At 37.9% G+C, this 23,298-nt stretch overlaps 5 protein-coding genes across 9 annotated transcripts; 3 read left to right on the top strand and 2 right to left on the bottom strand.

The window, feature by feature from the left end:
* The first annotated feature begins 1,047 nt into the window (after positions 1 to 1,047).
* On the top strand, positions 1,048 to 4,714 carry LOC147276495 (DUF21 domain-containing protein At2g14520-like). Its single transcript, XM_086252883.1, has 11 exons — positions 1,048 to 1,374; positions 2,031 to 2,107; positions 2,195 to 2,278; positions 2,489 to 2,602; positions 2,727 to 2,813; positions 2,952 to 3,091; positions 3,190 to 3,277; positions 3,426 to 3,499; positions 3,619 to 3,743; positions 3,895 to 4,163; positions 4,269 to 4,714. Exons 1-11 carry the CDS (start codon positions 1,197 to 1,199, stop codon positions 4,326 to 4,328), a joined length of 1,296 nt encoding a protein of 431 aa, XP_086109009.1. The 5' UTR covers positions 1,048 to 1,196; the 3' UTR covers positions 4,329 to 4,714.
* A 2,066-nt stretch (positions 4,715 to 6,780) lies between these two features.
* On the bottom strand, positions 6,781 to 9,630 carry LOC147276494 (G patch domain protein). 5 transcript variants are annotated; one of them, XM_086253772.1, is made up of 5 exons: positions 9,486 to 9,630; positions 8,929 to 8,983; positions 8,147 to 8,336; positions 7,435 to 7,705; positions 6,781 to 7,297 (listed from the first exon to the last, which is right to left on the bottom strand). In XM_086253772.1, exons 3-5 carry the CDS (start codon positions 8,313 to 8,315, stop codon positions 6,982 to 6,984), a joined length of 756 nt encoding a protein of 251 aa, XP_086109898.1. In that variant the 5' UTR covers positions 8,316 to 8,336; positions 8,929 to 8,983; positions 9,486 to 9,630; the 3' UTR covers positions 6,781 to 6,981. The 5 variants fall into 5 exon arrangements, with proteins under 5 accessions (XP_086109898.1, XP_086109901.1, XP_086109899.1 ...); XM_086253775.1 differs by having other exon boundaries at positions 8,945 to 8,983; XM_086253773.1 differs by having other exon boundaries at positions 8,945 to 8,983; positions 9,409 to 9,595.
* A 99-nt stretch (positions 9,631 to 9,729) lies between these two features.
* Positions 9,730 to 13,683, top strand: AGD2 (Pyridoxal phosphate (PLP)-dependent transferases superfamily protein). Its single transcript, XM_086253770.1, has 10 exons — positions 9,730 to 9,887; positions 9,980 to 10,056; positions 10,160 to 10,227; positions 10,632 to 10,748; positions 11,011 to 11,073; positions 11,617 to 11,721; positions 11,842 to 11,892; positions 12,176 to 12,496; positions 12,807 to 13,013; positions 13,130 to 13,683. The coding sequence occupies exons 1-10, from the start codon at positions 9,808 to 9,810 to the stop codon at positions 13,421 to 13,423; spliced, it is 1,383 nt and encodes a 460-aa protein (XP_086109896.1). The 5' UTR covers positions 9,730 to 9,807; the 3' UTR covers positions 13,424 to 13,683.
* A 304-nt stretch (positions 13,684 to 13,987) lies between these two features.
* Positions 13,988 to 16,823, bottom strand: LOC147276492 (uncharacterized). Its single transcript, XM_086254201.1, has 2 exons — positions 16,727 to 16,823; positions 13,988 to 16,060 (listed from the first exon to the last, which is right to left on the bottom strand). Exon 2 carries the CDS (start codon positions 15,904 to 15,906, stop codon positions 14,146 to 14,148), a length of 1,761 nt encoding a protein of 586 aa, XP_086110327.1. The 5' UTR covers positions 15,907 to 16,060; positions 16,727 to 16,823; the 3' UTR covers positions 13,988 to 14,145.
* Positions 16,824 to 17,769: 946 nt separating this feature from the next.
* Positions 17,770 to 20,973, top strand: ADSS (adenylosuccinate synthase). Its single transcript, XM_086253751.1, has 5 exons — positions 17,770 to 18,047; positions 18,818 to 19,132; positions 19,205 to 19,897; positions 20,128 to 20,439; positions 20,610 to 20,973. The coding sequence occupies exons 2-5, from the start codon at positions 18,827 to 18,829 to the stop codon at positions 20,778 to 20,780; spliced, it is 1,482 nt and encodes a 493-aa protein (XP_086109877.1). The 5' UTR covers positions 17,770 to 18,047; positions 18,818 to 18,826; the 3' UTR covers positions 20,781 to 20,973.
* The last annotated feature ends 2,325 nt before the right edge of the window (positions 20,974 to 23,298 follow it).

Below are 23,298 nucleotides of genomic sequence, written 5' to 3'. Positions count from 1 at the left end.
AAGATAAAAGTAAATAGAAAAAGAAAAAAACAAACATGTAAAAAAGGTAAAGACTAAACTTGGACAGTCGACAATACAAAAAATTGGGTCCTTTGCATTCCTGATAACACTATGACTCACTTACTACACTATGACTCACTTACTCTTGAGCTTTATTTGACCTTTCAAGGAATGATTATCCAAAAAATAAGGTTAAAAAACTGAAAAGTGAAAACAATTTGGAACTGATTTTGTCTTATAAGCTACCTTTATGTATTCTGATTTCTGAGTCATACCTTCATCATCTCTGTTACTTCTCTTCCTACAATCTTCTCCGTTTACCAAAATAAGAAACAAAAAAAGGTTTTTGTAATTTTGTATTATTATTGGTAGAGAGAAACTTCCCTATCCTCGGAATGTCAGGTCCAATTTCTGATTTGGTATCACCGAGCGCTCGGTATGGTCGGCGAGTGCTTGACATTGTCATTTTCTTCTTTTTTTGAGTGCTAACCACTGATTTGTCGGCTTTATGTTAATTTTAATTTTGGGATTTTGGGCGGACGTATTAGGTCACCGAGCGCACTGTCTTATCGCCGAATGCTTGACACTGTCATTTTCTTTTTTTCCTGAGCGCTCGACACTTTCGCTCAAAAATTCAGAATTAAAACATAATATCTAGTCTCTATAAAGCTCTATTATACACCCTAAAATTATAAGAGGTGAACTCTTTCAGAAGTATCCTAAAAAATTGCCGAAGAAAATGGTGCCAAGCGCTTGTTGCATCGCTCACAAATTATAATAAAAACACCGCTGAGTGCTAGGTAAATTCACCGACCGCTCGGCACTGTCAAACCAAAAACTAAAAAGGATGTGTCTCATTTTTATTGACTCGGGATGCCAGGTCAGCCGGGTTCAGGTAAGTTAATTCTTTATTGGTATTGTCATTTAAAAAAAAAAAACTAATAATGGTAAGAATGGATATTGAAAAGGTGATACAAAAATACTCGTGTGGTAATGTGGTATAAATTCCCATTTCCCACCATTCTCCAGAAATTCCTCTCTCTCTCTCTCTAAGTTGGAGTCGGTCGACGAAGGTTCAAGCAATCCAGCAATGGAGGTGTTTCTCTGAGTGGGAGTGAGATTAGAGCTTTGTTTTTGGAGATAATTGGTTGGTTCATTGATTGATTGGGAGCTGAGAAAAAGAAAGCTTTTTTTGAATGGCGGTGGAGTACGAGTGCTGCACGAGCGGGTTCTTCATTCACATACTGGTCATCGTGTTTCTGGTGTTGTTCGCTGGGCTAATGTCTGGGCTCACCTTGGGCCTCATGTCCATGAGCCTCGTCGATCTCGAAGTTCTCGCCAAGTCCGGCACCCCCAAGGACCGCAAATTTGCCGGTACGATTCTGCTTTTTTTCTTTTATGCTTTTTTATTGCAACTTTCTAGCATCTGCTCTGTTTGGTTGCTCGGTAAATGTGATGGAAAAAAAAGAGGGAAGGATCAAAGAGGAAAAGGTGTGGGACCCAATATGATTAAAGTTTCTATTTTGATGTTAAATTTGAGTTTAGTTGATTATAGAAGCTGTAAATGAATGTTTGGATTGGCCAGCTTAAGAAAATTATGGAGTGTTGTTAGGCGGTGGAACTATTTTCTCCAACTATGTTGTATTTGTAAAGGTGGGAGAAATATAATCCAAGCTTTTTCATGTGCATGAAAAGTGATATTAGGAGAGGAGAAAGAGTGTGTCACTGTTGGAATTAAAGAATGAAGAGTGAATTGACAAAGACTCAAATGAATTGTTGCAGCATCTTCTATGAGGGTTGATGCTGGGATTCTTTTTTATTTAATGTTCTGGGTTTTCAAGACTCTGTAAATTACTAGAAAGATATAGAGTTACCAAAGTGCTTTCCATAAAATCAACAATTTTGTGCAAGGGACTTGAGCTTTGTAATGATGGATTTTGGTTTCACTAGTCTCGCACGATATTTCTTATGATAATGTTTTTTGACTAATAAATGCATCTCTTTGTGTGTATTTTGTTCCTAATCTACAGCGAAGATATTGCCGGTTGTCAAAAACCAGCATCTGTTGCTTTGCACCCTACTGATTTGCAATGCTGCTTCTATGGAGGTCTGTGTTATTGATGTTCATTGAAAAAGATATCGAATCCAATATGAGAAAACAAGATGATACTGACATGGTTGTTCCTTCTTTCAGGCACTTCCCATTTTCCTTGATGGTCTGGTGACAGCATGGGGTGCGATCCTAATTTCGGTGACACTGATTCTTCTGTTTGGTGAGGTCAGTGATATGGGATTGTGTTTGTATTGTAGACTTGTATGAGTACTGATTCTGCACATGCTGCACATGCATTCTTCAAGTCAGTAATGATGTAAACATGGTGTGTGTCACTAACTTCTATTCACATGTGTCAAACAGATTTTAGGATATACACTGACTTTTCTCATTTTTTCTTTTCTAAAATTAAATTCTATGTATTTCTGTGAGCAGATTATACCACAATCTGTTTGTTCTCGATATGGTTTGACGATAGGTGCAACAGTGGCTCCATTTGTCCGCGTTCTTGTTTGGATCTGCTCTCCTGTTGCATATCCAATTAGCAAGGTGTTATATGTTGATTTAACACTTACTTATGTCTTTGTAATTTCTTATACCAGTGGTTTGAGGAAACTTAATTGTTTAATATACTACTATTTTCTCTGACTATTTATGTTCTCATGGTTCCCAGTTATTAGACTTTCTGCTGGGCCATGGACATGTAGCTCTATTTCGGAGAGCTGAGTTGAAAACACTTGTAGACATGCATGGCAATAAGGTGTGTCTGACAGCTCTCAAACCCTTGTCTTTTCCAATATCGCCATGTTGTTAAACTCTTTTCTTTTGGACTTTTCTTCTCATCAATGTTTACAATAAATACCATCTGCTCTATAACCATATGATTGTTTTGTTCCAGGCTGGAAAAGGTGGAGAGTTGACACATGATGAGACAACAATTATTGCCGGAGCACTTGAACTCTCTGAGAAAACAGCTAGTGATGCCATGACTCCTATAGCTGAAACTTTTGCAATTGATATCAATGCCAAGCTTGACAGGTTTATTATGTTTTCAATATTAGAAGAGAAAAGTCACCTTCCGTTGACTGTATAACTTCTGTTTTGATTTGCAACCCTAAATGCTGCCTATCACACAGGGATTTGATGAATCTAATACTGGAGAAAGGGCATAGCAGAGTGCCAGTTTATTATGAGGAGCCTACAAACATAATTGGACTCATCCTGGTATTTTATTTAACATTTAAATGTTAATGGCATTTTGTTTTTTTTTTTTTTATTTGCTTTCATCCCATCTGATTTATCTTCATATTAGTTAGTTGCTATATTTTTCTTGGTGACATACTTTCCTCAACTTTTTTCATTGAAATCTTAGGTAAAGAATTTGTTGACGGCGAACCCAGAAGATGAAGTACCTGTAAAGAATGTCACTATACGCAGGATTCCGAGGTACTTTGTGTTGGTTAAAGGAAGGTTACATTTGTTGTAGGCTCAATTGCAGTACAAGTTTAGGATGATTTACGTCATGTTACTTATAATCTGATGTTCTACTCTTGTTTGTTTGATAGGGTTCCAGAAAATTTGCCATTATACAACATATTGAACGAGTTTCAGAAAGGTCACAGTCACATGGCTGTTGTTGTAAGACAGAGCAATAAGAATGTGGAGCAGCCCAATGGCAACCCTGCTGACTGTAAGCCCCTGCTTCCTACTGTAGAATGGCTTAAAAATTTTCCTAACCAAAATCTCTCCATCTGCAATTTCTGCCCCTTCAAACATTATGATGAGACTTTTTTGTTTTCCATTTTTGTGATGGTAACTGTCCTTTATGTCTCTCTCAATAGATCCAGTGAAAGAAGTGAAAGTGGACATAGATGGTGAAAAGCCTATTCAAGAGAAAATTTTGAAGAGCAAAAGATCACTGCAGAAGTGGAAGAGCTTTCCCAACAGTGGGAGTAATTCATATAGGGCTGGGTCCAGAAGCAAGAAATGGTCAAAGGAGATATATTCTGACATCCTGCAGATTGATAGCGAACCACTCCCCAAGCTCCCTGAAGAGGAAGAGGCTGTTGGCATTATAACAATGGAAGATGTCATTGAAGAGCTTTTACAGGTAATAGCCGTCATCTTTTTATACTGTATTTGTAATTTTATGTTTCATTCACAATATCTCTTACAAGGTCCTGTATCCTGACATCAAATATTCATTATTATGTAGGAGGAGATATTTGATGAGACCGATCATCAATTTGAGGACTCAAAACACTGGCCTTTCTAGGAAGCAGAATGAATTGCAGTACATATGATCACGAAAAATTCGTTAAATTTGTTTGCAGTCATTTGTCTATGTAGGTGATAAAATAGGTTATCAGGTACTGTACTGAAACTGTATTTAAAAGCTATAAGGTTGAGAAGTAGTTATGTGGCACTTGCTGTACTCTAGTATTAGTCTATGCGTATGTTTGAGATGAATATGAAATTTTCTGCAGGCCAAGTTGTAAAAAGGTTGAGTTTATGGTCTTTGAGTGAGCTGGCTACTTGTATGTCCTGATATACATCGACCGCACAAGAAACTTAAATTGGCCATAATTTTTATTTGTAGCCTCAACTTTCGATGTATAAATCAGAATAGTTCAATTCAGTCCCCAAAAATTATGTTTTCAATTGTTCTGGATGGTTTCATCATTTAAAACTCAAATAGTGAAATACTTCTTATACTTTTATTTTTATGCTTGTTTAATTGCATCTTTTGTTTTAACTACTTTGAACAATGTTGTACTAGTGGCAAAAAAAAAATGTTGTACTATTCTGCATCATGATTCATGAGTCATGACCAAACCTGACCATGGCGTGTTGCGGCCATGACCTGGAGTGGTTATGGTGGTTATGGTGGGCCTGACTAGACTGATTAGCCACGGTTAATATTTTTTCCTTGTAATTTTAAAAATTAAAACATTGTTAATGTAAGTTAAAATAATAGAATTTTTGTTGCAGTTAAAATAATTGAATTGAAATTTAAAGATACCATGGTAAATGCATATACCCATTTCTAATCAATCCACTTCTCACATACCTCACTTTTAGGGGTGGGTTCGGTCCGGTTACCGAACCGAGAACCCCAAACCGGCAACTGACCGGACCCCCCTCGGATGCCCCTTTTGGTTACCGAGACCGGAACCGAAATGCCGGTAAACCGGCACTCGGTCGGACCAGCATTTCGGGTCGGCTCGGCTCGGTATGGGCATTGACCGGCTTGAGTTAAGAGAGAGAGAGAGAGAGAGAGAGAGAGAGAGAGAGAGAGGAGCAAGGGAACAGAGAGATGCCATCGGAGGTCGAACTGGGTGGCTTTGATTCGTCGCCTTGGGGAGTCGTCGGCGTGAGGGAAAGGTACCAAAATGACCGGCTCGATGAGAGGAATGAGTTCTGGGTGGTGGGAAGTCGCGAAGCCGTCGGAGCACAGAGATCGCCGGCAAAGGGCTCGGCTCTGCCTCAGCTCAGGTTGCCATGATTCTTGCCTTTCTGGAAAATCAAAACACATGGGCAAAGAGAGGAGGGAGAGGCGAGCATTTCGGAGGTGGTCTCGCCTCCATTAGCCGTCGGACGACAGTGCATCACTGGTCAAAGGCACGGCGTGACGTCGGGGAGAGAGAAAGGGAAAGTGAGAAATGAGAGAGAAAGGGGGAGTATTGGCAGGAGAGAGAAGGGATAATTAAAAACTAAAAATAAAATGTTTTAAAAATTCATTAAAAATTTAGACAATAGGGTATTTTGGGGTTTGGACTTTAGGGTTTGGGTGGGGTTTAGGGTTTGGACTTTGGGGTTTAGAGTTCTTACTTTGTATTACATATGTTTTATAATTTATATAAAACATTTTATATAATGCATTTCTAAACCCTAAACATTTATATAGACTATAGTTATAAGTTAAAGACTATTATCATATTATACCATACTAAACATTTTAATAGACTATAGTTATTAGTTATATACCAATTATAAATTATTGAATTATTATCAATTATAGTCTTAGAGTATATGGTATATAGGTATAGGATATAATAAGCCTTATAATGTATATGATTTAAAAATTTTAAAATACACAATAGGGTTTAGGGTATGAGATATAGGAATAGGATATAGAGTTTAGTATTTAGTTTATAGTTATATGATATAAATTGTTTAGAATATGGTATAATATTAGTTTAGGGTATTTGTAATTAGTTTTTATATAGAAATGTATTATATAAATTAAAAAACATATAAATTATTAATTATGGGGTTTAGGGTATAGAAAGGGTTTAGGGTTTATAAATTTATATATTTTTTATATAAATTATAGAAATTTATATAAATGTATTATAGAAAGGTATTTTAGGGTATAGAAATGTATAAAAATATAATATTTAAATTAAAAGTTATATATACTCGGTTCGGTTCGGTAAACCATCGGTTTTAAGATCTGAAAACCGGAACCGGAACCGAACATACCGGTTCGGTTGACAAACCGAGATCTCGGTACGGTTTCTCTCCGGTACGGTTATTTTCGGCATCGGTTGAAGCGGTTTCGGGTACGGTCTCAGTTTTTCGGTCAAACCAACCCAGTCCTACTCACTTTATCTTCTCTTACTGTGATCTATCACATTGCACACTCATTGTATAACCATGATGTTTCTAGTGCACTATAATTTAAAAAACTTGAGAATTTAAAAAAAAAAAAGGACTTGAGAATAAATTGTTTTAAAATAGTAAATAAAAAAACGTTCTATTATTTAGGGCAACAGTTGGGTCTTGGTGAGACCAGTGAGTAGATGTTACCCAGCCAACATCGAAGTTATCATCACTAAGAACATGATTTTCATGCCCAAATTTAGACAATACGCATGTCATGAGTGACACATGTTAAGTTAATCCCATCTACATGTTTGCACCTATTAGCTGTGGTATCTACTTCTTCTCTCTTCCTTTCTCCTCTTCTTCTTCTCTTTAGATTTATCCTTGGATTTGTGCTTCTTTGAGTGCTGCTTCTTCGAGCTCCCAGACTCGACCTTTTTGGATTTCTTCCTGTTATGGTCTAGCTCTTCTTCAGAAGAATCACATAATTTATGTGAAGGCTTCTCTGGTCCATAAACACGACGTTCTTGTACACTGGGGTTTGCTAGCAGCTCTTCCTTGGAGTCTGGACAACGAGGAAGATAAGGACCTGTTTCATCCATCCTTGATCCAACAGCACCTCTGCCACGCTTTACCCTGCCATAACAAGAGATCCATGTCAACTAGTCATATATTCTTTCCCATCATGCACTTTGTTAGACTCCAACAGCACAGATTCGCACACGAACAAATACCGACAATCACGAAACTAAGGGAAACTAAGGACTTAATACCTTGAATGTAAAAATTCTTCAAGTTCTTCATCTCTTAAACCTTTCTCTTCCCTTGAATGGCAAGTCTCAAATACTCTTTTTGAGGAGCAAGTAGGACTAGCATTGTCATCTGTGACAGCATGCCTCTTACTACTGTTTCTGGGAGAGTAACCGTCTCCGTGACTCCTGTCATTTCTGCTCCCATCCTTCATCTTGCCTTTAAGCCTATCATCCAATTCTAGCTCTTTCTGCCGGAGTCGCCACATTTCATTCACTTCCACCGCTCGATTTGCTGAAGAAAACAAAAGAAAATTAAACTCGAGCAATAACACAACTTTCACCAAATAAATAATATATAGGATCCTGTACAACAATTTTGCTTGTACACTTGTACTTTAATGTAAAGGAAATAGAACCTCATATATGCTAATGAAAACGTAATGAGCTCATCATAGATCTCTAGTTACATAAACAGGGTTAATTTCCATTTGATACAATTTAGGAAAGGCAACAGTGCGTGTTCCAACTTTGAAGCACTGATATGGTGTGCCTTATATATTGGACATGTAAATCATTCCATCAGTAGAAAAGGCCAGAAGACACCTTTAGAATGACACTGCGTTTTCTTAAAAGAAACATTTACACTTATTATGATAATTTTTTCTCCAATAAAGAATTATGAGGTCATATCACAGAGATAACGCAAGTACTAATAAAGCGCATAGAAACTGACCTTGTTGCACGCCAAGAACAGTAGCACTGAGGAACCGTGAATTTGGCCGAAACCTTGCTTTAGGTTGTTGAAGATAAGCATGCACACCTTCCCTCTCAGCTTGGCGCCGCAGCTGTGCTGCTTCTTTCATAAGAATCGCAGCTATCCTGTTCTCTGTCTCAAGATCCATCTAATCCTGTTAAGCAACTTCCTGGAAAAAAAATTAAGGAAAAGAATCTTGATCAAACAGAGCATGGATGAAAGAAATAACTTAGGAACCACAATGAACATCAATCAACGATAGAGTTTTCTTATATATAATCATATGCTTCTAAATGAGGTGAACTGTTCAAGAACAATACAAAAAGTAAACTCATGGGAACATACACAAAGGGAAAGGCATCATAAGTTTGTAGTATTCTTATGGTAACTCCTAAACTTGCCCACTAAATTGGTTGATATTAAGAAGAATAAACAAATACAATCTTTTGGATTTACTATTTCAAAAACTCAGAACTCCAGACATTTCTCCTATATCATAACGACTAGCAAAAACAAAGAAGCTAACTCAGAACTTCTGCAAACACAGAATTACTAAAGGCAAATCAAGCAATTTTGGGGATCATAAACTGGGTTTTGGCAGTGGACAATTAAAGAATCAACAAGCATAGCAAACAAAACCATTAATCTGGAAGACTGGATCTACGTATTAGGATCAGTTATTACAGACAATACACATACTGACAAGTTATCTGTATGATGTAAAGTGAGGGCATAACTTAATGGAATTAACGTATATAAACCTTCTAGTTACTGTACTTTATTGGCTTCTCAAACTTTCTTTTGCAAGTCCTCAACCTGATACAAAAACACTTCCATTAATGTAAGGGACAATATAAAACTTAATTCAATTCTAACTGACTAAAATTTGTTTCTAAAACAATGTTCCAAAGCACATCAGATAGCTAACATTTTGACAATGTAGCTCAAGAAGAAGAAAAATGCATGACAGTAATTGATTACCAACATACCCCCTCAGAAAAAAAAAAAACCCAAATCAACATCAGAATTCTCGTTGAAACATACACATATCAATCCGAATTAAAAAATTTCACAGAAAACCAAACAAAATTACAAATAATCAAGACGAGCCAATATCATAAAATTCGATAATTTAAAAGGAAAAAAACAAAAAGCAAAAGCAGACAGAGACCAATCAGAATCACAGAATTTCATAAAACCTAGAACGGATTCGAATTGTGTTGATGAAACCTAGAACGTACCCAGCAGAGAAACAAACAAGTCCACGAAAAATTATATCTACAAAAAAAACAAGGAAGACTTAGCGACGGTGGCTGACTCGGCGTTGGACGGTGGCGGAACCGGTGACGGCGTTCCTTCCGACGACGACGATTGCGTCTCCGTCGTTGCTTCTTCTGAGAGGCGTCGATTGAGTCGAAGTCGGGCTGAGCGAGGAGTCGTTTTGAATAATACCCCACGTCATCATCCCAACTTTAGAAAAGTAGCCGCCATTAACCATTTTTTATTATTTTCTGACTAAAATACCCTTGCCTAGTCGCAGAAAGAAACTCATATTAAAACGCATCGTATCGTATTTGCTCTCTCACTGTCAACAATACACACAGAGTCTGCTCTATAGCGCCGTCGCGTTGCCTCCAAAAATGTCTTCATTGCAAGCTTCAATCTCGTCGACTTCCTCTGCGTTCTTCGCGCACACCAACTACTTCACCTTCAATTCTAGGTATTTCCCACTCTCTTCTCTATTTCTTTCTCTTTTTCTGAGCAACCAAACAACTCTTGTTCGTAGCTTACATTATCACTGGTTTGTTGCAGAACTCAGAATGTCTCCCTTCCAGCAAAAACCATTAGCGTCTGTACATGTGTCGCCACTCCGCAAGCAGAGAAGACAGGTTTGAACTCTGTGGTTTTATGACTTTATCTTATTAAATTTTAGCTGAATTTATTTGATTTTTTTTTTGTACAAATTAAAAAAATTTCTAATTGTATGTAAAGCTTATAAGACCCAGGTGTCTCGCAATGGCAACATGTCCAAACTTCAAGCCGGTTATCTTTTTCCAGAGGTATGTAATGCCTTTCATTTGCTATCTTTCGCTGTAATGTTAAGTTGCTCAGCTGGGTCTCTCCAAGATGGCACACCCTTTTAATTTTCTCGTTCAAATATTATCATTTTAAGCTATCTACATCTCTGATATGATTCCAGACAAAAAATGTATATGGGTTATGCATAAAAGTAAGGAAAACTTCTCATTTAATTTGACTGGAGGATTATCGACTCTACCTTGAAGTTTTTGAGTTTTCTTTATGTGTTTTAAGTATTCTGAATTTCTGATCCATTTCTGTATTGCATTCATGTATAATTGCTGTTTTTTAGTTGATTTGTGATCTTACATTTCATTTTATTAACTTTTCTCTTCGTATTTTTTTTTTCTTTTTGTTTTTGTGTCTGTTGGGGGGGGTGTTATAGATTGCTAGAAGAAGGGCTGCACACTTGCAGAAGTACCCTGATGCACAAGTGATAAGCCTTGGAATTGGTGACACTACTGAGCCCATTCCAGAAGTTATAACCTCTGCAATGGCAAAGGTACTTCTTTACTTTCATATTTAGTCTATTCTGTTACTGCCCAACAAGAATGTGCCTTTTTGATATGGAAATCTCTCTCTCTCTCTCTCTCTCTCTCTCTCTCTCTCTCTCTCTCCTGGATGTTTTGTGCTATGCTGGCCATGAATCAACTCAAGCAACTATATGCAACCATATTAAAAGGCAAAAGCAGTTGTTTCATGTTGATGGTGTGTATGGATACAAGGGTGAAAGCTTACTATATTTATTGTTTTTTATTTGGCAGAGATCACATGCCTTGTCCACCCTAGAGGGTTACAGTGGTTATGGAGCTGAACAAGGTGAAAAGGTATTTGGTCTTTTTATGTAATTAGCTATTTACAAGATTAAGTTTTTATTAAAGGTATTGTTGAGGTTTATTAACTTGATAAAATCGTTTCCCATTGTAGCATTTGCATAATTTACTCCAATTTTTTCATTTTAACTAATACTTTATTTACATACCTTTAGTACACTGCATGGGTAACTGATTTGATATAGGAGGAAAAACATGTACCAAATAGCCATGCTTTATTTTCTATAAGAGATTATGTTAAGTTAACTCATTGAAAGTTTTTGTCTCAGATAGAATGCAACACATTTCTCTTTTCTCAACTCACAGAGCCTTGATTCTATTCATGGGATTGGATGTGTTCCTTATGTCCACTTAGTTCCATAGGCCAATAGTTACAAATTCAGTATTGTGTATATCACAGTTTGACAAGAATTGTAGTGCTCGTTGTTGACTAGTACCCTTAGATTTGTCACCAGTTCGTTTGAGCGGAGGTTCTAGAATAATTAAGAGTAGCTTTTGTGATATTGAAGTGTTAAGCATAATGTTTTATATGTGCAGCCACTGAGAGCTGCAATTGCTTCAACGTTTTATGACAACCTGGGCATAGAGGAAGATGACATATTTGTTTCTGATGGTGCAAAATGCGACATATCCCGCCTTCAGGTTTGCTTGCTTTTATCTATTGTGATTTTCTTTTTCATGTTAATTGGCTTGATTGATTCATAACCATAACTGTACTTCAATTGACTTTGCTTCTTTCTTTCTTTTTTTACTCTTTGGCAGGTTGTTTTTGGGTCTAATGTTACAATGGCAGTGCAAGATCCATCTTATCCGGTAATTTTTGGTTTTGTTCTTTAGTTGTCTTTATATCTTGTCTTGTCTGATTTCTCTCTCTCTCTCTCTCTCACCCACACACTAAGGTTATGTTCAGTAGGATTTTTTGGCTATCAAAAAGATTCTTTGGAAATGCTCAGGATTACATTCTGATTAAAAGTTTGTGAAAAAATAATTATCAATGAACAAGATTGGGCAAAATGACCTATCTTGATCAGTTAATGGTGTGCCAACTGTTAAGACCTAATGAAAATTTGGGAGAATTTTCCTTCCATATATGCAGGCTTATGTAGATTCAAGTGTTATTATGGGCCAGACTGGACAGTATCAAAAATCTGTTGAGAAGTTCGGAAACATTGAGTACATGAGGTGTACTCCTGAGAATGGATTTTTCCCTGATTTACCCAATGTTTCTCGAACTGATATCATATTTTTCTGTTCACCAAACAATCCTACTGGTTCTGCTGCAACAAGGGAGCAACTGACACAACTTGTAAAGTTTGCTAAGGATAATGGGTCAATCATAGTCTATGATTCTGCATATGCAATGTATATGTCAGAAGATAATCCACGCTCAATCTTTGAAATCCCTGGAGCCAAAGAGGTAAAGTCTGCAGTCAATAGTTTGTTTTTGTGAGGCTCTTGATTCGTACTTATCTTGAAACTTTATCTTTGCCCATTGACGATAATAGATTTGTTAAATAATAATGCTATTGACATGGTTTTTGTACACAAAATTCATCTCCACTTTGAAAACCTTTCGGACGTGGCCCAGATTGGCTGGCATGAGTCTATGTGCATTATACATTTGGGCTTGCATTAGCCTGTCATTTCTCCTTTTATAAGAATCCCTTTGAGCTCTTATCTGTATGATGATACAAGTTCTAACATTTATGCTTCTATGGACATTTCAGGTTGCAATTGAGACATCATCATTTAGTAAGTATGCCGGATTCACTGGCGTTCGTTTGGGGTGGACTGTGGTTCCAAAGCAGTTGCTGTTCTCAGATGGTTTTCCCGTCGCCAAGGACTTCAATCGCATTGTTTGTACTTGCTTCAACGGTGCATCCAATATTTCCCAAGCTGGTGGACTGGCTTGCCTTTCACCAGAAGGTCTTAAGGTCCATTCTTCTGTCTCTTGATTGGTTGGTAAAGTTTAAAGTTTCATACTTGAGATCCACCTGCATGTCTTGTTACAAGCATTGCTTACATTTAATTTGATTTCAACTCCTTGTAGGCTATGCGTGAGGTGATTAATTTCTACAAAGAAAATACTGACATAATAGTCGAGACATTTAACTCTCTTGGCTTTAAGGTGTATGGAGGGAAGAATGCACCATATGTTTGGGTCCACTTCCCTGGCCAAAGCTCATGGGATGTATTCAGTGAGATTCTTGAGAAGACCCATGTGGTTACCACACCTGGAAGTGGTTTCGGACCTGGTGGTGAAGGTTTTGTCAGGGTTAGTGCCTTTGGTCACCGGAGTAATGTATTAGAAGCCTGTAAAAGATTCAAGCAATTATACAAATGAACCAGAGTATTTGACTTGTAGACCAGAGTATCTGCTGCCTACTTATGTTTTATGTTGTGTTCTAGTAGACTTCAGCAAGTTCCAATGTTCCATGTCATATTGGTTTGTGGATTCTATCGCAGAAATTGATTTAATCAGCATTATTCAGATGTTACATTTTACTGCTGCAGCTTTTGTATTAAGATCGAAGCTTGATTTGTAACTTATTTTTGTTAGCTACAAGTTATGAATAAAGCGGCAGACAATTCGTATCCTTCAAATCAGTTGGGATTGAGCAGTCCAAGATGGGTATTTTGTACTTTAGATTATATTCCATAGCCAAAACTGCCCAAATGATACGTTTAAAACCATAAAGGCATTTTGGGGTTGTTCATTTCATCAGTTAATCACTTGTTTCATTTAAATATTTTACAAAGAATGAACCTCCAAGTTGCAGGCATGAATATCACCACCTGGACCAAGTGAACAAGGAATGAACCCCTTTTAGTTCCAGGAGAGAAGGTCCTGAGAAATGAGAATCAGTGGCAAAGTGATAGAAATATGCTGCCTTTCAACACCTCACTATAGCAATAAACAAATATCTAACATTTCCAAAAGTTCCCTCTAATTACACGCGCATCTAGTAGTACCAATGGACAATTCCTATTTTACAGGACCTGAATAACTATTCTACGCTAAAGTAACAGTAAGCGTTGAGGTCTCTAGAATACAAAATTAGACACCTAGAACTGTTCAATACTATTCATAGTCTCTGCTTTGCAGGTTGTCTTATAATGGCCGGTTTGGTTACACCGACTACAATGCACAGTGTGTTTCTCACGGTTAAGGTCCTCTACACAAATTCGTTTCTTTTCAGGGCGTCCTGGCGGTCTACGAAACTTAGGAGGTCGCACAATTTGAGTATCATCATCCATAGCAGCCTCATCTGTCTTTCTCCATTCAACTTTTCCAGGGATAGGGTATATCACTTCAGCATATGTCTCACGATAACTTGCAACAGTAAAGCATTTCTCTGTAAAGGCGTAAACATCTTTTCGACATGAGATGAGGGCAGCCACAGCATGGGAACATGGTATCCCATATAGCTGCCAATCACGGCAGGAACAACAATAGGTTCCAATATTCACAATGTCTGATCGACCAACTGAGAGTACCTCAAATTCTACTTGATCAGATCGAAGGACCTGATATGTGGATGCACGGTTGATGGCTTCTATAATATGCTTCTCAGCAGATGGGGCAAGTACAGACAACCAAGAACTACTCTGCAAACGCCGTCCTTCAAACTCAGCCATCAATTTACTGTGAATCCTCTCAATCACCTGGATTATGGGCAGCTCACGAGCTTCAAGAATCCATCTATTGAACTCCTCAATATTTGATGAGAGGTGACCATAACGTGTTCCTTCAAAATACACTAATGCCCAGCGGGAAGGATGGAATTGTTGTAGCCATTTTGCAGCATCCGAAGAAACCTCCTCTATTTCAGCCATTCTTTCTTTGAAACCAGTAGTAGTAGTGGCATATGCAGCTTTCCAAAGAAGTTGAACGAGCCTTGAGTTCTTGAACTCTTTTCCAATCCTTTCACTCAAGTGGCGCATGCAAAAAGCATGTAAAGAATTTGGGAATTTTCTTCTAACTGCATCTGCAATGCCCTTCAGTCCATCAGATAAAAATGTGAGCTCTGGCATATTCTCAGTGTTTATCTCTAGCGCCTTATGCAACTCTGATAAGAACCACATCCAGCTCTCATCATTTTCTACATCGACAACACCAAATGCAAGTGGAAATAACCCACCATCAGCATCAAAAGAAGTTGCAGAGAGTAAGGTACCAAGATATTTGCTCTTGAGCTGGATTGCACCAAGCCCAACGATGGGCAAGCAACCATTCAGAAAACCATAAATGGATGCATAAAAGGAAACAAATAACCGCTGAAACCGGTGATCTGCACCAGTGGTAAACACCTCTGCAATGCTTCCAGGGTTGGTCTTCTTTATTTGCTCACAGTATGAAGGAAGAAGGCAATATCCTTCCTCAGAAGAGCCATAAATCGCAGCAAGTCCTCGTTCCTTTGCACGCCAAGCTTGCTTATATGGTATGGTAATCCCATATTGCTTATGAATATCATGCAATATATCCTTTGGTTTGTAATTAATGTTATCCCGTAGACGTTCTTCTATAAAACTGACAATCCAATCAACAGAAGCCTGATGGTGCCCATTGTGTGCATTTCTACCACAAGTGTGTGTCCCTTCAAGGCTTCTTATTGTGAAGGTTGGGGCATCAGGAAGCTTCACAGCACGGATGCGCCATGGACAACCATCCGCTGAACACTTTGCGAAGTAGCGGATAAGGTCACTTTTTATGATACGAAGCTCAAAATGTTGAGCAATTGCAGCTTCCTTAATTGCATTCCTGAAGGCCTTGACATCAGGGAACTCTTGACCAACAACAAACGTGTGGTCCGCTTGGTCCTCCATGTAGCAAACCCAAACAATCAGAAGTACACTTCAACTTAATGATCAACTGTCCAAACATTTTACTTCCTCAGAGGCGAAAAAAGCTATGAAGAAGTCCATCTTTTTGCTGCATCTCACCAGAAACTCCCAAAGGAACATTCTCATCACAAAAATTCTGAAAGAAAGCAAGTGATCGCATTTAAAGTCATACAAAAGTGAAAAGAAAGAAACAAAAAACTAAAAAGCCAAAATGTCTCCTGCTATGAAACTCTTTATATGGCACTCAACAGTCAACAGTCAACACAATTCAAATTATTAATATCAATGGATAAGGTGCCCATATTTCAACAACTTTACAAAAGGACATTTCAACTCAGAAATTTCATGAACCAAATGCTCTCTCCCTTAAAAAAGAAAAAAGAAAAAAAATTGTTTTACAAAACCATATAATAAGCAACGAACTTGTACTGACAACAATTTATGCGAACAACATGTTGCTAATTAATTTTAAGAACTTCGTGCTAACCAACTGTACTAAGTGGGTCACCGTTGGTTGGTCATTTTGGTTTACAATAACATGGAAGTTGACAGTTTTTTCTGTTGTCATTTAAAAAGAAGTGAACTTTTGTTACCGTCACAAACAAAATGTTGAAAAAAAAAAAATCAATAAAAAAAAAAGAGGAAAATTTAGAACACAAGAACCATGTTTTGGGTGTGCATCTAAGATCTGCAGCTTGCATTTTCTGAGGTGAGAATTAAATAAAAAACAGAACAATACAGCCTAATACATACAAATTTGATACACATATGTTGAAGATACAAAGAAGTGCGTATAACTGACCTTTAAAAGCAGAAGCAGACGATCGCGACCAGAGCAGGAGAGAGCGAGATCGGGGGCTTCGACATGAGAGAGAGAGAGAGAGAGAGAGAGAGAGAGAACACTGCTGGAATTCTGACAAAAGATTAGGGCTGATTAGGTCACAATGAGGTGAGGACTAACCTGTCATTTCAATTGCCAAAGATGGGTATTTTAGTCATTAGAAGTTATTACAGAAAACCTCTTGTTTTTTTTTTTTAATGAAAAAAATAGAAAACATGTAAAGAGTTTGATTGTTTTAATTTTACTATTTTATTTAGACAAAAAAAAAAGTTTTACTATTTCATTATTTTTAAAGTTAAATTTAAATGCCACAAATAGTCCTTCTTGTTTGCCGCGTAATTCAATTTTACTCTCATATCATCGTGTTTACATTTTCATCTTATTTAAAAATCAAAACTTAGTTAAATAAAATATTTGTGCAGATTATATAAAGAGTACAATTATAACTGCACGTGTGAGATTAGCGACTGATAAACTTGAAAAAATAATTTTACCCTCGTGATTGACGTGCGCTCTATTTAATGATCATTGAGAGTTAATTACACTTACACCTCTTGAGGTTTATCGTCTTTTCACATACACCTCTGAGGTTTTAATAATTACACATACACCCCCTGAGGTTTTAAAACTGTTGCATATAATCCCCTACAAAAAAATAAATAAATAAATAAAAAAGAAAATATTTGTATTCAGGTTGGACCTTACACCTTAAATAATCTTATTAAGCTATTTAATCCCTTAGCATGCTTTTTTGCATAATTTCTCCTTATTTTCATCTCACTATAAGGTGTTATATGTAATGATTTTAAAATCTCAGGTAGTGTAAGTGTAATTAACTCGTTCATCGAAATGCTGAGTTTTTTTAGCAAGATTGAAAATACTATTTTAAAATTAATTTCTTTCTCTCTTAATATTCTTCTTTATATAAAAATATTTTGGGATTTCTTTCTTTAAAAGAAAAAAAAAAAATTATAATTTTCCAAATATTTCAAAGGACTGCCACAAAGTTTCAGCAAAAGTGAAGTTCTGCTGTCACACTCATCACCTAGCAGCCCGCCTCCCCTTGTTGTGCTTTGGTTCTTCACCACTACTTCTTATTCTTCTTCTTCAGTTCTTCCCTGTTTACTTCTTCAGTTCTAATCCCTCCCTCCCATTTCTCTTGCTTTGTTTCTGCACTTCTTCTTCTTCTTTCAGACACTCCCACAGTTCCAGTTCGGCAGTCTCACCCAGAATTGGAGGCTTGCTTTGTTGATTGGTTCCCATTTCTCAAAAGGGCCAAAAGGTATGTTTATTTCTTATTTAGGTTGGCTTCCCAATTTCTCTGCTGAAAGATTAGGGTTTAATTTATAGTATCTTGTGAATATGCAATGGTGGTGTTTAGGGTTTAATAACTGTGTTGAGACTTGAGAGTTTCATTGAACATATAGCTACTGGATTGAGAGTTTCATTGTCCCACTTTATATTGTGGTTATCTTCTTAGTTGATTGGGAGATTCATTGGAGATTTAGCTAATAGTTACATAAACTTCTGTTGTATATATTAAATTTGTGTATTATTCTCTTTATTTGGTATTCTTTTGCCCTTTCTGTTACTTCCTAGCAGCTCTGCCTGTACTTCCTTTTTGTTGATGAGAATAGTGAAATTCTTAACAATGTACTTCAGCAAATAACCAACCCATGGAATAATATATTGTCACTTTGTGAACCATGAGCTAACAATTGGTCTGTAACTCTGTATCTTATCTTGGTCTCTTACTTGGGAGGTTAGGAAATTTATGCATATCAGTACATGTATCGAGAATGTATTGGTTTAAGGGTTTTCATTTATTTGGTATTTGGAAGTAGTCTCTTTAGTATACTAATTATTTTATATGTAGGTATGTGTTAGGATGTATTCAAATTTCAAACTATAGTCTCACATTAGTTTTCTAATATCAATTTCATCCCAATTTTCAATAGTAATTAAAATTATTATTTGTGTTTCTATTGTGTGTTATAAGTTTCTGTCTTTTAAGTTTTAACTCTCTTTGATTAAACATTTTCTCTCTCTCAGTGCTTCACCATGAACAACCTCTCGTCCTTCACGGCCCTTGACTCCAACCCACTGTCCAACCCTCGCTCCTTTGGGCCCCATCACCACAGGCCCAATCTCCTCCAGCGCCCCAGAAATGTCGTCGTATGCTCGGTGAAGCCCTCAGTCACTGCCCCATCATCGCTAAGTGTGGCTGAATCCCCCAACCAGGGGCTTGGTCGAATTGAGTCACTAAGCCAGGTCTCGGGTGTGTTAGGCTGCCAGTGGGGGGATGAAGGCAAAGGAAAACTCGTTGACATCTTGGCTCAACAGTTTGACATCGTTGCTCGTTGTCAGGTAAAGGCAAACTCTCACTGGCACTGCCATGGCCAAATTTTGTGGTTCTGATGGGTTTTTGTATCTTTCCAGGGTGGAGCTAATGCTGGACACACCATTTACAATGCAGAGGGAAAGAAATTTGCACTTCACCTTGTTCCCTCAGGTATTCTTAATGAGGAAACTCTTTGTGTTATTGGGAATGGAGTTGTGGTGCATCTTCCAGGGCTCTTTAAAGAGATTGATGGCCTTGAATCTAATGGAGTCTCCTGCAAGGGAAGGATATTGGTCTCTGATCGTGCTCACCTCTTATTTGATTTCCACCAAGAAGTGGATGGGCTTCGAGAATCCGAGCTTGCTAAATCTTTCATTGGCACTACCAAGAGAGGCATTGGACCTTGTTACTCTAACAAGGTTATCCGGAATGGCATTCGAGTGAGTGACTTGAGGCACATGGACACTCTTCCTCAGAAGCTAGATCTTCTTTTATCAGATGCTGCATCAAGGTTCCGAGGTTTTGACTATGGCCCCAATATGCTCAGAGAAGAATTTGAAAGGTACAAGAGATTTGCTGAGAGATTGGAACCCTTCATTGCTGACACTGTGCTTGTTGTAAATGAAGCCATCTCCCAGAAGAAAAAGATTTTGGTCGAAGGAGGTCAGGCAACAATGTTGGATATTGACTTTGGAACTTACCCGTTTGTAACTTCCTCTAGCCCTTCAGCTGGCGGGATTTGCACTGGTCTTGGCATTGCTCCCAGAGTTTTAGGTGATCTAGTTGGAGTGGTGAGTAGATGGTTTACTCTTGTATTTGTAGAATTGTATTTCATTTGACTGATGTCAATATTTTACACTTTACTACTAATATTCATGTATGGGAGTATCTGGTTAAAATGTCTTCAAGGGAGTCACAACACCAAATGGTAATACTAGCTATGGGATGTCTTCTTGCAGTTACTACAGAGCCCAATTGAGATGGTCAGGTCATGTTGCTAACTTGGACTTTGTCTCTGCAGGTGAAAGCGTATACTACAAGAGTTGGTTCTGGTCCTTTTCCCACAGAAATCTTGGGTCAAGGCGGTGACCTCCTTAGGTTTGCTGGTCAGGAATTTGGTACAACCACTGGTCGCCCTCGTCGTTGTGGTTGGCTTGATATAGTGGCACTGAAATACTGCTGTCAGATTAATGGCTTTTCTTCTCTCAATCTCACCAAACTTGATGTTTTGTCGGAACTTCCTGAAATTCAGTTGGGTGTTGCCTACAAAGACATTGATGGTACACCAATCAAATCATTCCCTGCAGATCTTCGTCTTCTTGAGCAATTAAAGGCAAGTTCTCTCTTCTCCCTTCTTTTGGGATACTGTTTGTTCTAATACTAAATCTTCAGTAGGATAATTGTTACAATTTTCTAGTAATTGAGACCCTGCTTATAATTTGATGCCTTAAAAGATGAAATTCTGGTAAACTCTTGTTGATGGTATTGTTTTTCGGTGTTTAGGTGGAATATGAAGTATTGCCTGGATGGAATTCTGATATTTCTGGTGTTAGAAACTACTCTGACCTTCCAAAGGCTGCACGTCAGTATGTGGAAAGGATAGAAGAACTTGTTGGCGTGCCCATCAATTACATTGGTGTGGGGCCTGGACGTGATGCACTCATTTTCAAATAATCATCACATTATTTCCTCAAGATTTTGGATGATGTTCATACTGTCAGAAGTAAAATGGCGCTGGAGGAACTTATCCCTGTTATGCTGGGAGATGTTTTTTTTTTTATAGAACTGATTTTGCATGGTTATGAATTTGATGCAACACATTCTCCACCCAAGGAGGCCACATTGAATCTATTTTGTGTTGGTAGAATTTTGTTTCAGTAACATTGCGTGTTGGAATTCATGGATTGCTAATTTGGTAGAGTAGGAAGTTCTTGGTAACAATTAGAAGTTGAGGGAATATTGTGGGACACATTATTTTCTTCCCTATTATGCATTTGAAATCAGAACCAGAATCAGTTAACTTTGGACCCATAATCACAACATAGGGATGATCTTTTGTGTCCATTCAACCATACACTTCCACACATTAGGTTCGTTTTGGAGTGCCAAGGCCCAAAATCATCTTCCCTTCGATATTTGGACTGAAATTCTCTTTTATAATGTAAGTTTTGTAAATTTGTAATAAATGTCAAAATAGTTTTGTAATAATTGATGTGTCAAATTATTATGAATTTATGATAAGGCACAAATTTAGTCAAGCACAAGTTTAGTCGTGCCTTACTACGATAAGGCACAGCCCACAACATGTGATGAGAAAATTGCCATAATCTTTCTTCTCCTAACGTACCTGATATGGTGATGGAGAGTGCTCAAATTTGGGTAGCAACTCAAGCTCTTCGTCATAGGAAGCAATTTGGGTATTGACATTTTCCCGCAAAAGCAAAAAAAAAAAAAATCAAAAAAGCAAACAAAATTTAATGGCAAGTTGGCAACTGTGATTGCAAAAATACCCAAAAGAAAATAAGATCCGAAGAGTCCCTCTAATTCTTATGGAAAACCCTTAAAGAGAGAACAAAAGAGAATGAAAACAAAATAATTTCCAGGAATAATCAAGCAAACCAAACAAATTAAACAATACTCAAACAAAACCATCCAGAACCATAAGATCAGTCTCAAATATTAGATCTGACAAAGTAAATGGAATTTCCAAATACAAGATAACTGGAAATTAACTATTAACCATCCATCTATAGTCTAGTAGATGATCAGATGATGAACATGCAACAGAGATCCACAAACTCAAATAACAGGAAATTAACTATTAAAGATAGGGTATTAAAAAAAGCAAACTCATCAGAGAAATTAACTCGGTACGGTAGCTCCATACTTGAGCCTCTTCAATCTTACGCCTCTTCCTCGTCTGCCTCTTTTTCCAGGTCATCACCGGCTTCAAGGTCCTCAAGCTCCGCCACTTCCTGATCTTCTTGGTGACCTTCTGCAACTTCATGCTCTTCGTTGTTGCCTTCAAGCTGTCCGGCTTCCTTGTCTTTAATGGCTTGAACTTCGTCCAAGAGTCTTCGAAGCCTGGCTTGCCTGGCTTGGAACTTCCCAAGAGCTTCCAGCTTCTGTGTCTGCACCAACCGCTCGAGGTGGCAGGCAGCCTTGTGGTTCAGGATAAATGTGTTATGACTCTTGCGAAGATAGTTCTTCCCCAATAAGAGAGGTCCATGGGAAAGAACTATCTTCGCAAGAGTCATGACCCATCAACATGTTATCCTCAACCAGAAGGCTGCCCGCCACCTCGAGCGGGTGCAGACACAGAAGCTGGAAGCTCTTGAGAAGTTCCAAGCCAGGCGTCCGGCAAGCCAGGCTTCGAAGTTCAAGCCATTAAGGACAAGGAAGCTGAGCCAGCTTGAAGGCAACAACGAAGAGCATAAAGTTGCAGAAGGTGAATAGTTGAGATTTCAAAGAGTGAGCTGAGGAATTGAGGAAATTCTCTGTGAGTGAATAGTGATATGGGATCGCTCTTTGAGCTCAAATACTTGTAGCACATGCACTTCTTGTGTGACACGGTCACAGATCAAATTCTGACATGTGGACCAAAAATGAAAAAAATAAAACTCAAAATTTTGTTTTGGACTTTACTAAATTACCCCAGATATTAACAAATTGATTAATCTATAGTTTCTTCTATCGTACATTGGTACCAAACAAACTGGTTCTCTGGAGCCTTTGTGATTGCATTTTAGAGCTTTTTGCTAGCCGGTCCAATGTTAATTAGTATATCATCCAAAATTCGAGAACTATCAAACTATTTTAAAAATTAATAATCATACTGTAAATGCATGAGACATAGATAGGTATAAGTTACTTGTTTTAAAATCTAATTTCCTACATCATTGGTTGTTGATGCTGAAAAATGGTAAAGCAGTCAATGTCGAGTCGAACCACGTGGGCCCGTGACCCACCACTGAGTGGATGACACGTCGAAGTGGGGTAGGAACGGGTAGCTGGGTCCGACTAGTGAGTAATGAGAGAGAATGATATCCAATGCACCCTGCACAAGCACACAAAAGTGAGCGGGAAGGGCACTGGTGTGGTACCGGCCGAAGCTTCTCCGACGCTTAAGTCAGTGTTCAGAGAATCTGTGAGCAGAGTGAGTGAATAGTATAATATTGATTGAATTGTCCTT

Source organism: Dryas octopetala, chromosome 8 (genome assembly GCF_963921425.1).
Source record: "Dryas octopetala chromosome 8, drDryOcto1.1, whole genome shotgun sequence".
Taxonomy (NCBI): domain Eukaryota; kingdom Viridiplantae; phylum Streptophyta; class Magnoliopsida; order Rosales; family Rosaceae; genus Dryas; species Dryas octopetala.
The sequence above is the reverse complement of the archived record's forward strand: the minus strand, read 5'-3'. Positions and strand labels throughout refer to the sequence as shown.

Coding starts and splice junctions, on each gene's coding strand:
- LOC147276495 (XM_086252883.1), top strand. CDS start 1,197: ATGGCGGTGGAGTACGAGTGCTGCACGAGCGGGTTCTTCATTCACATA. Junction 2,108..2,194: donor GCAATGCTGCTTCTATGGAG/GTCTGTGTTATT, acceptor TCCTTCTTTCAG/GCACTTCCCATTTTCCTTGA. Junction 3,500..3,618: donor ACTATACGCAGGATTCCGAG/GTACTTTGTGTT, acceptor TTTGTTTGATAG/GGTTCCAGAAAATTTGCCAT.
- LOC147276494 (XM_086253772.1), bottom strand. CDS start 8,315: ATGGATCTTGAGACAGAGAACAGGATAGCTGCGATTCTTATGAAAGAA. Junction 7,706..8,146: donor TGTTCTTGGCGTGCAACAAG/GTCAGTTTCTAT, acceptor TGTTTTCTTCAG/CAAATCGAGCGGTGGAAGTG. Junction 7,298..7,434: donor GAAGAATTTTTACATTCAAG/GTATTAAGTCCT, acceptor TTGTTATGGCAG/GGTAAAGCGTGGCAGAGGTG.
- AGD2 (XM_086253770.1), top strand. CDS start 9,808: ATGTCTTCATTGCAAGCTTCAATCTCGTCGACTTCCTCTGCGTTCTTC. Junction 10,057..10,159: donor TCCGCAAGCAGAGAAGACAG/GTTTGAACTCTG, acceptor TTGTATGTAAAG/CTTATAAGACCCAGGTGTCT. Junction 10,228..10,631: donor CCGGTTATCTTTTTCCAGAG/GTATGTAATGCC, acceptor GGGGTGTTATAG/ATTGCTAGAAGAAGGGCTGC.
- LOC147276492 (XM_086254201.1), bottom strand. CDS start 15,906: ATGGAGGACCAAGCGGACCACACGTTTGTTGTTGGTCAAGAGTTCCCT.
- ADSS (XM_086253751.1), top strand. CDS start 18,827: ATGAACAACCTCTCGTCCTTCACGGCCCTTGACTCCAACCCACTGTCC. Junction 19,133..19,204: donor ACATCGTTGCTCGTTGTCAG/GTAAAGGCAAAC, acceptor GTATCTTTCCAG/GGTGGAGCTAATGCTGGACA. Junction 19,898..20,127: donor TAGGTGATCTAGTTGGAGTG/GTGAGTAGATGG, acceptor TTGTCTCTGCAG/GTGAAAGCGTATACTACAAG.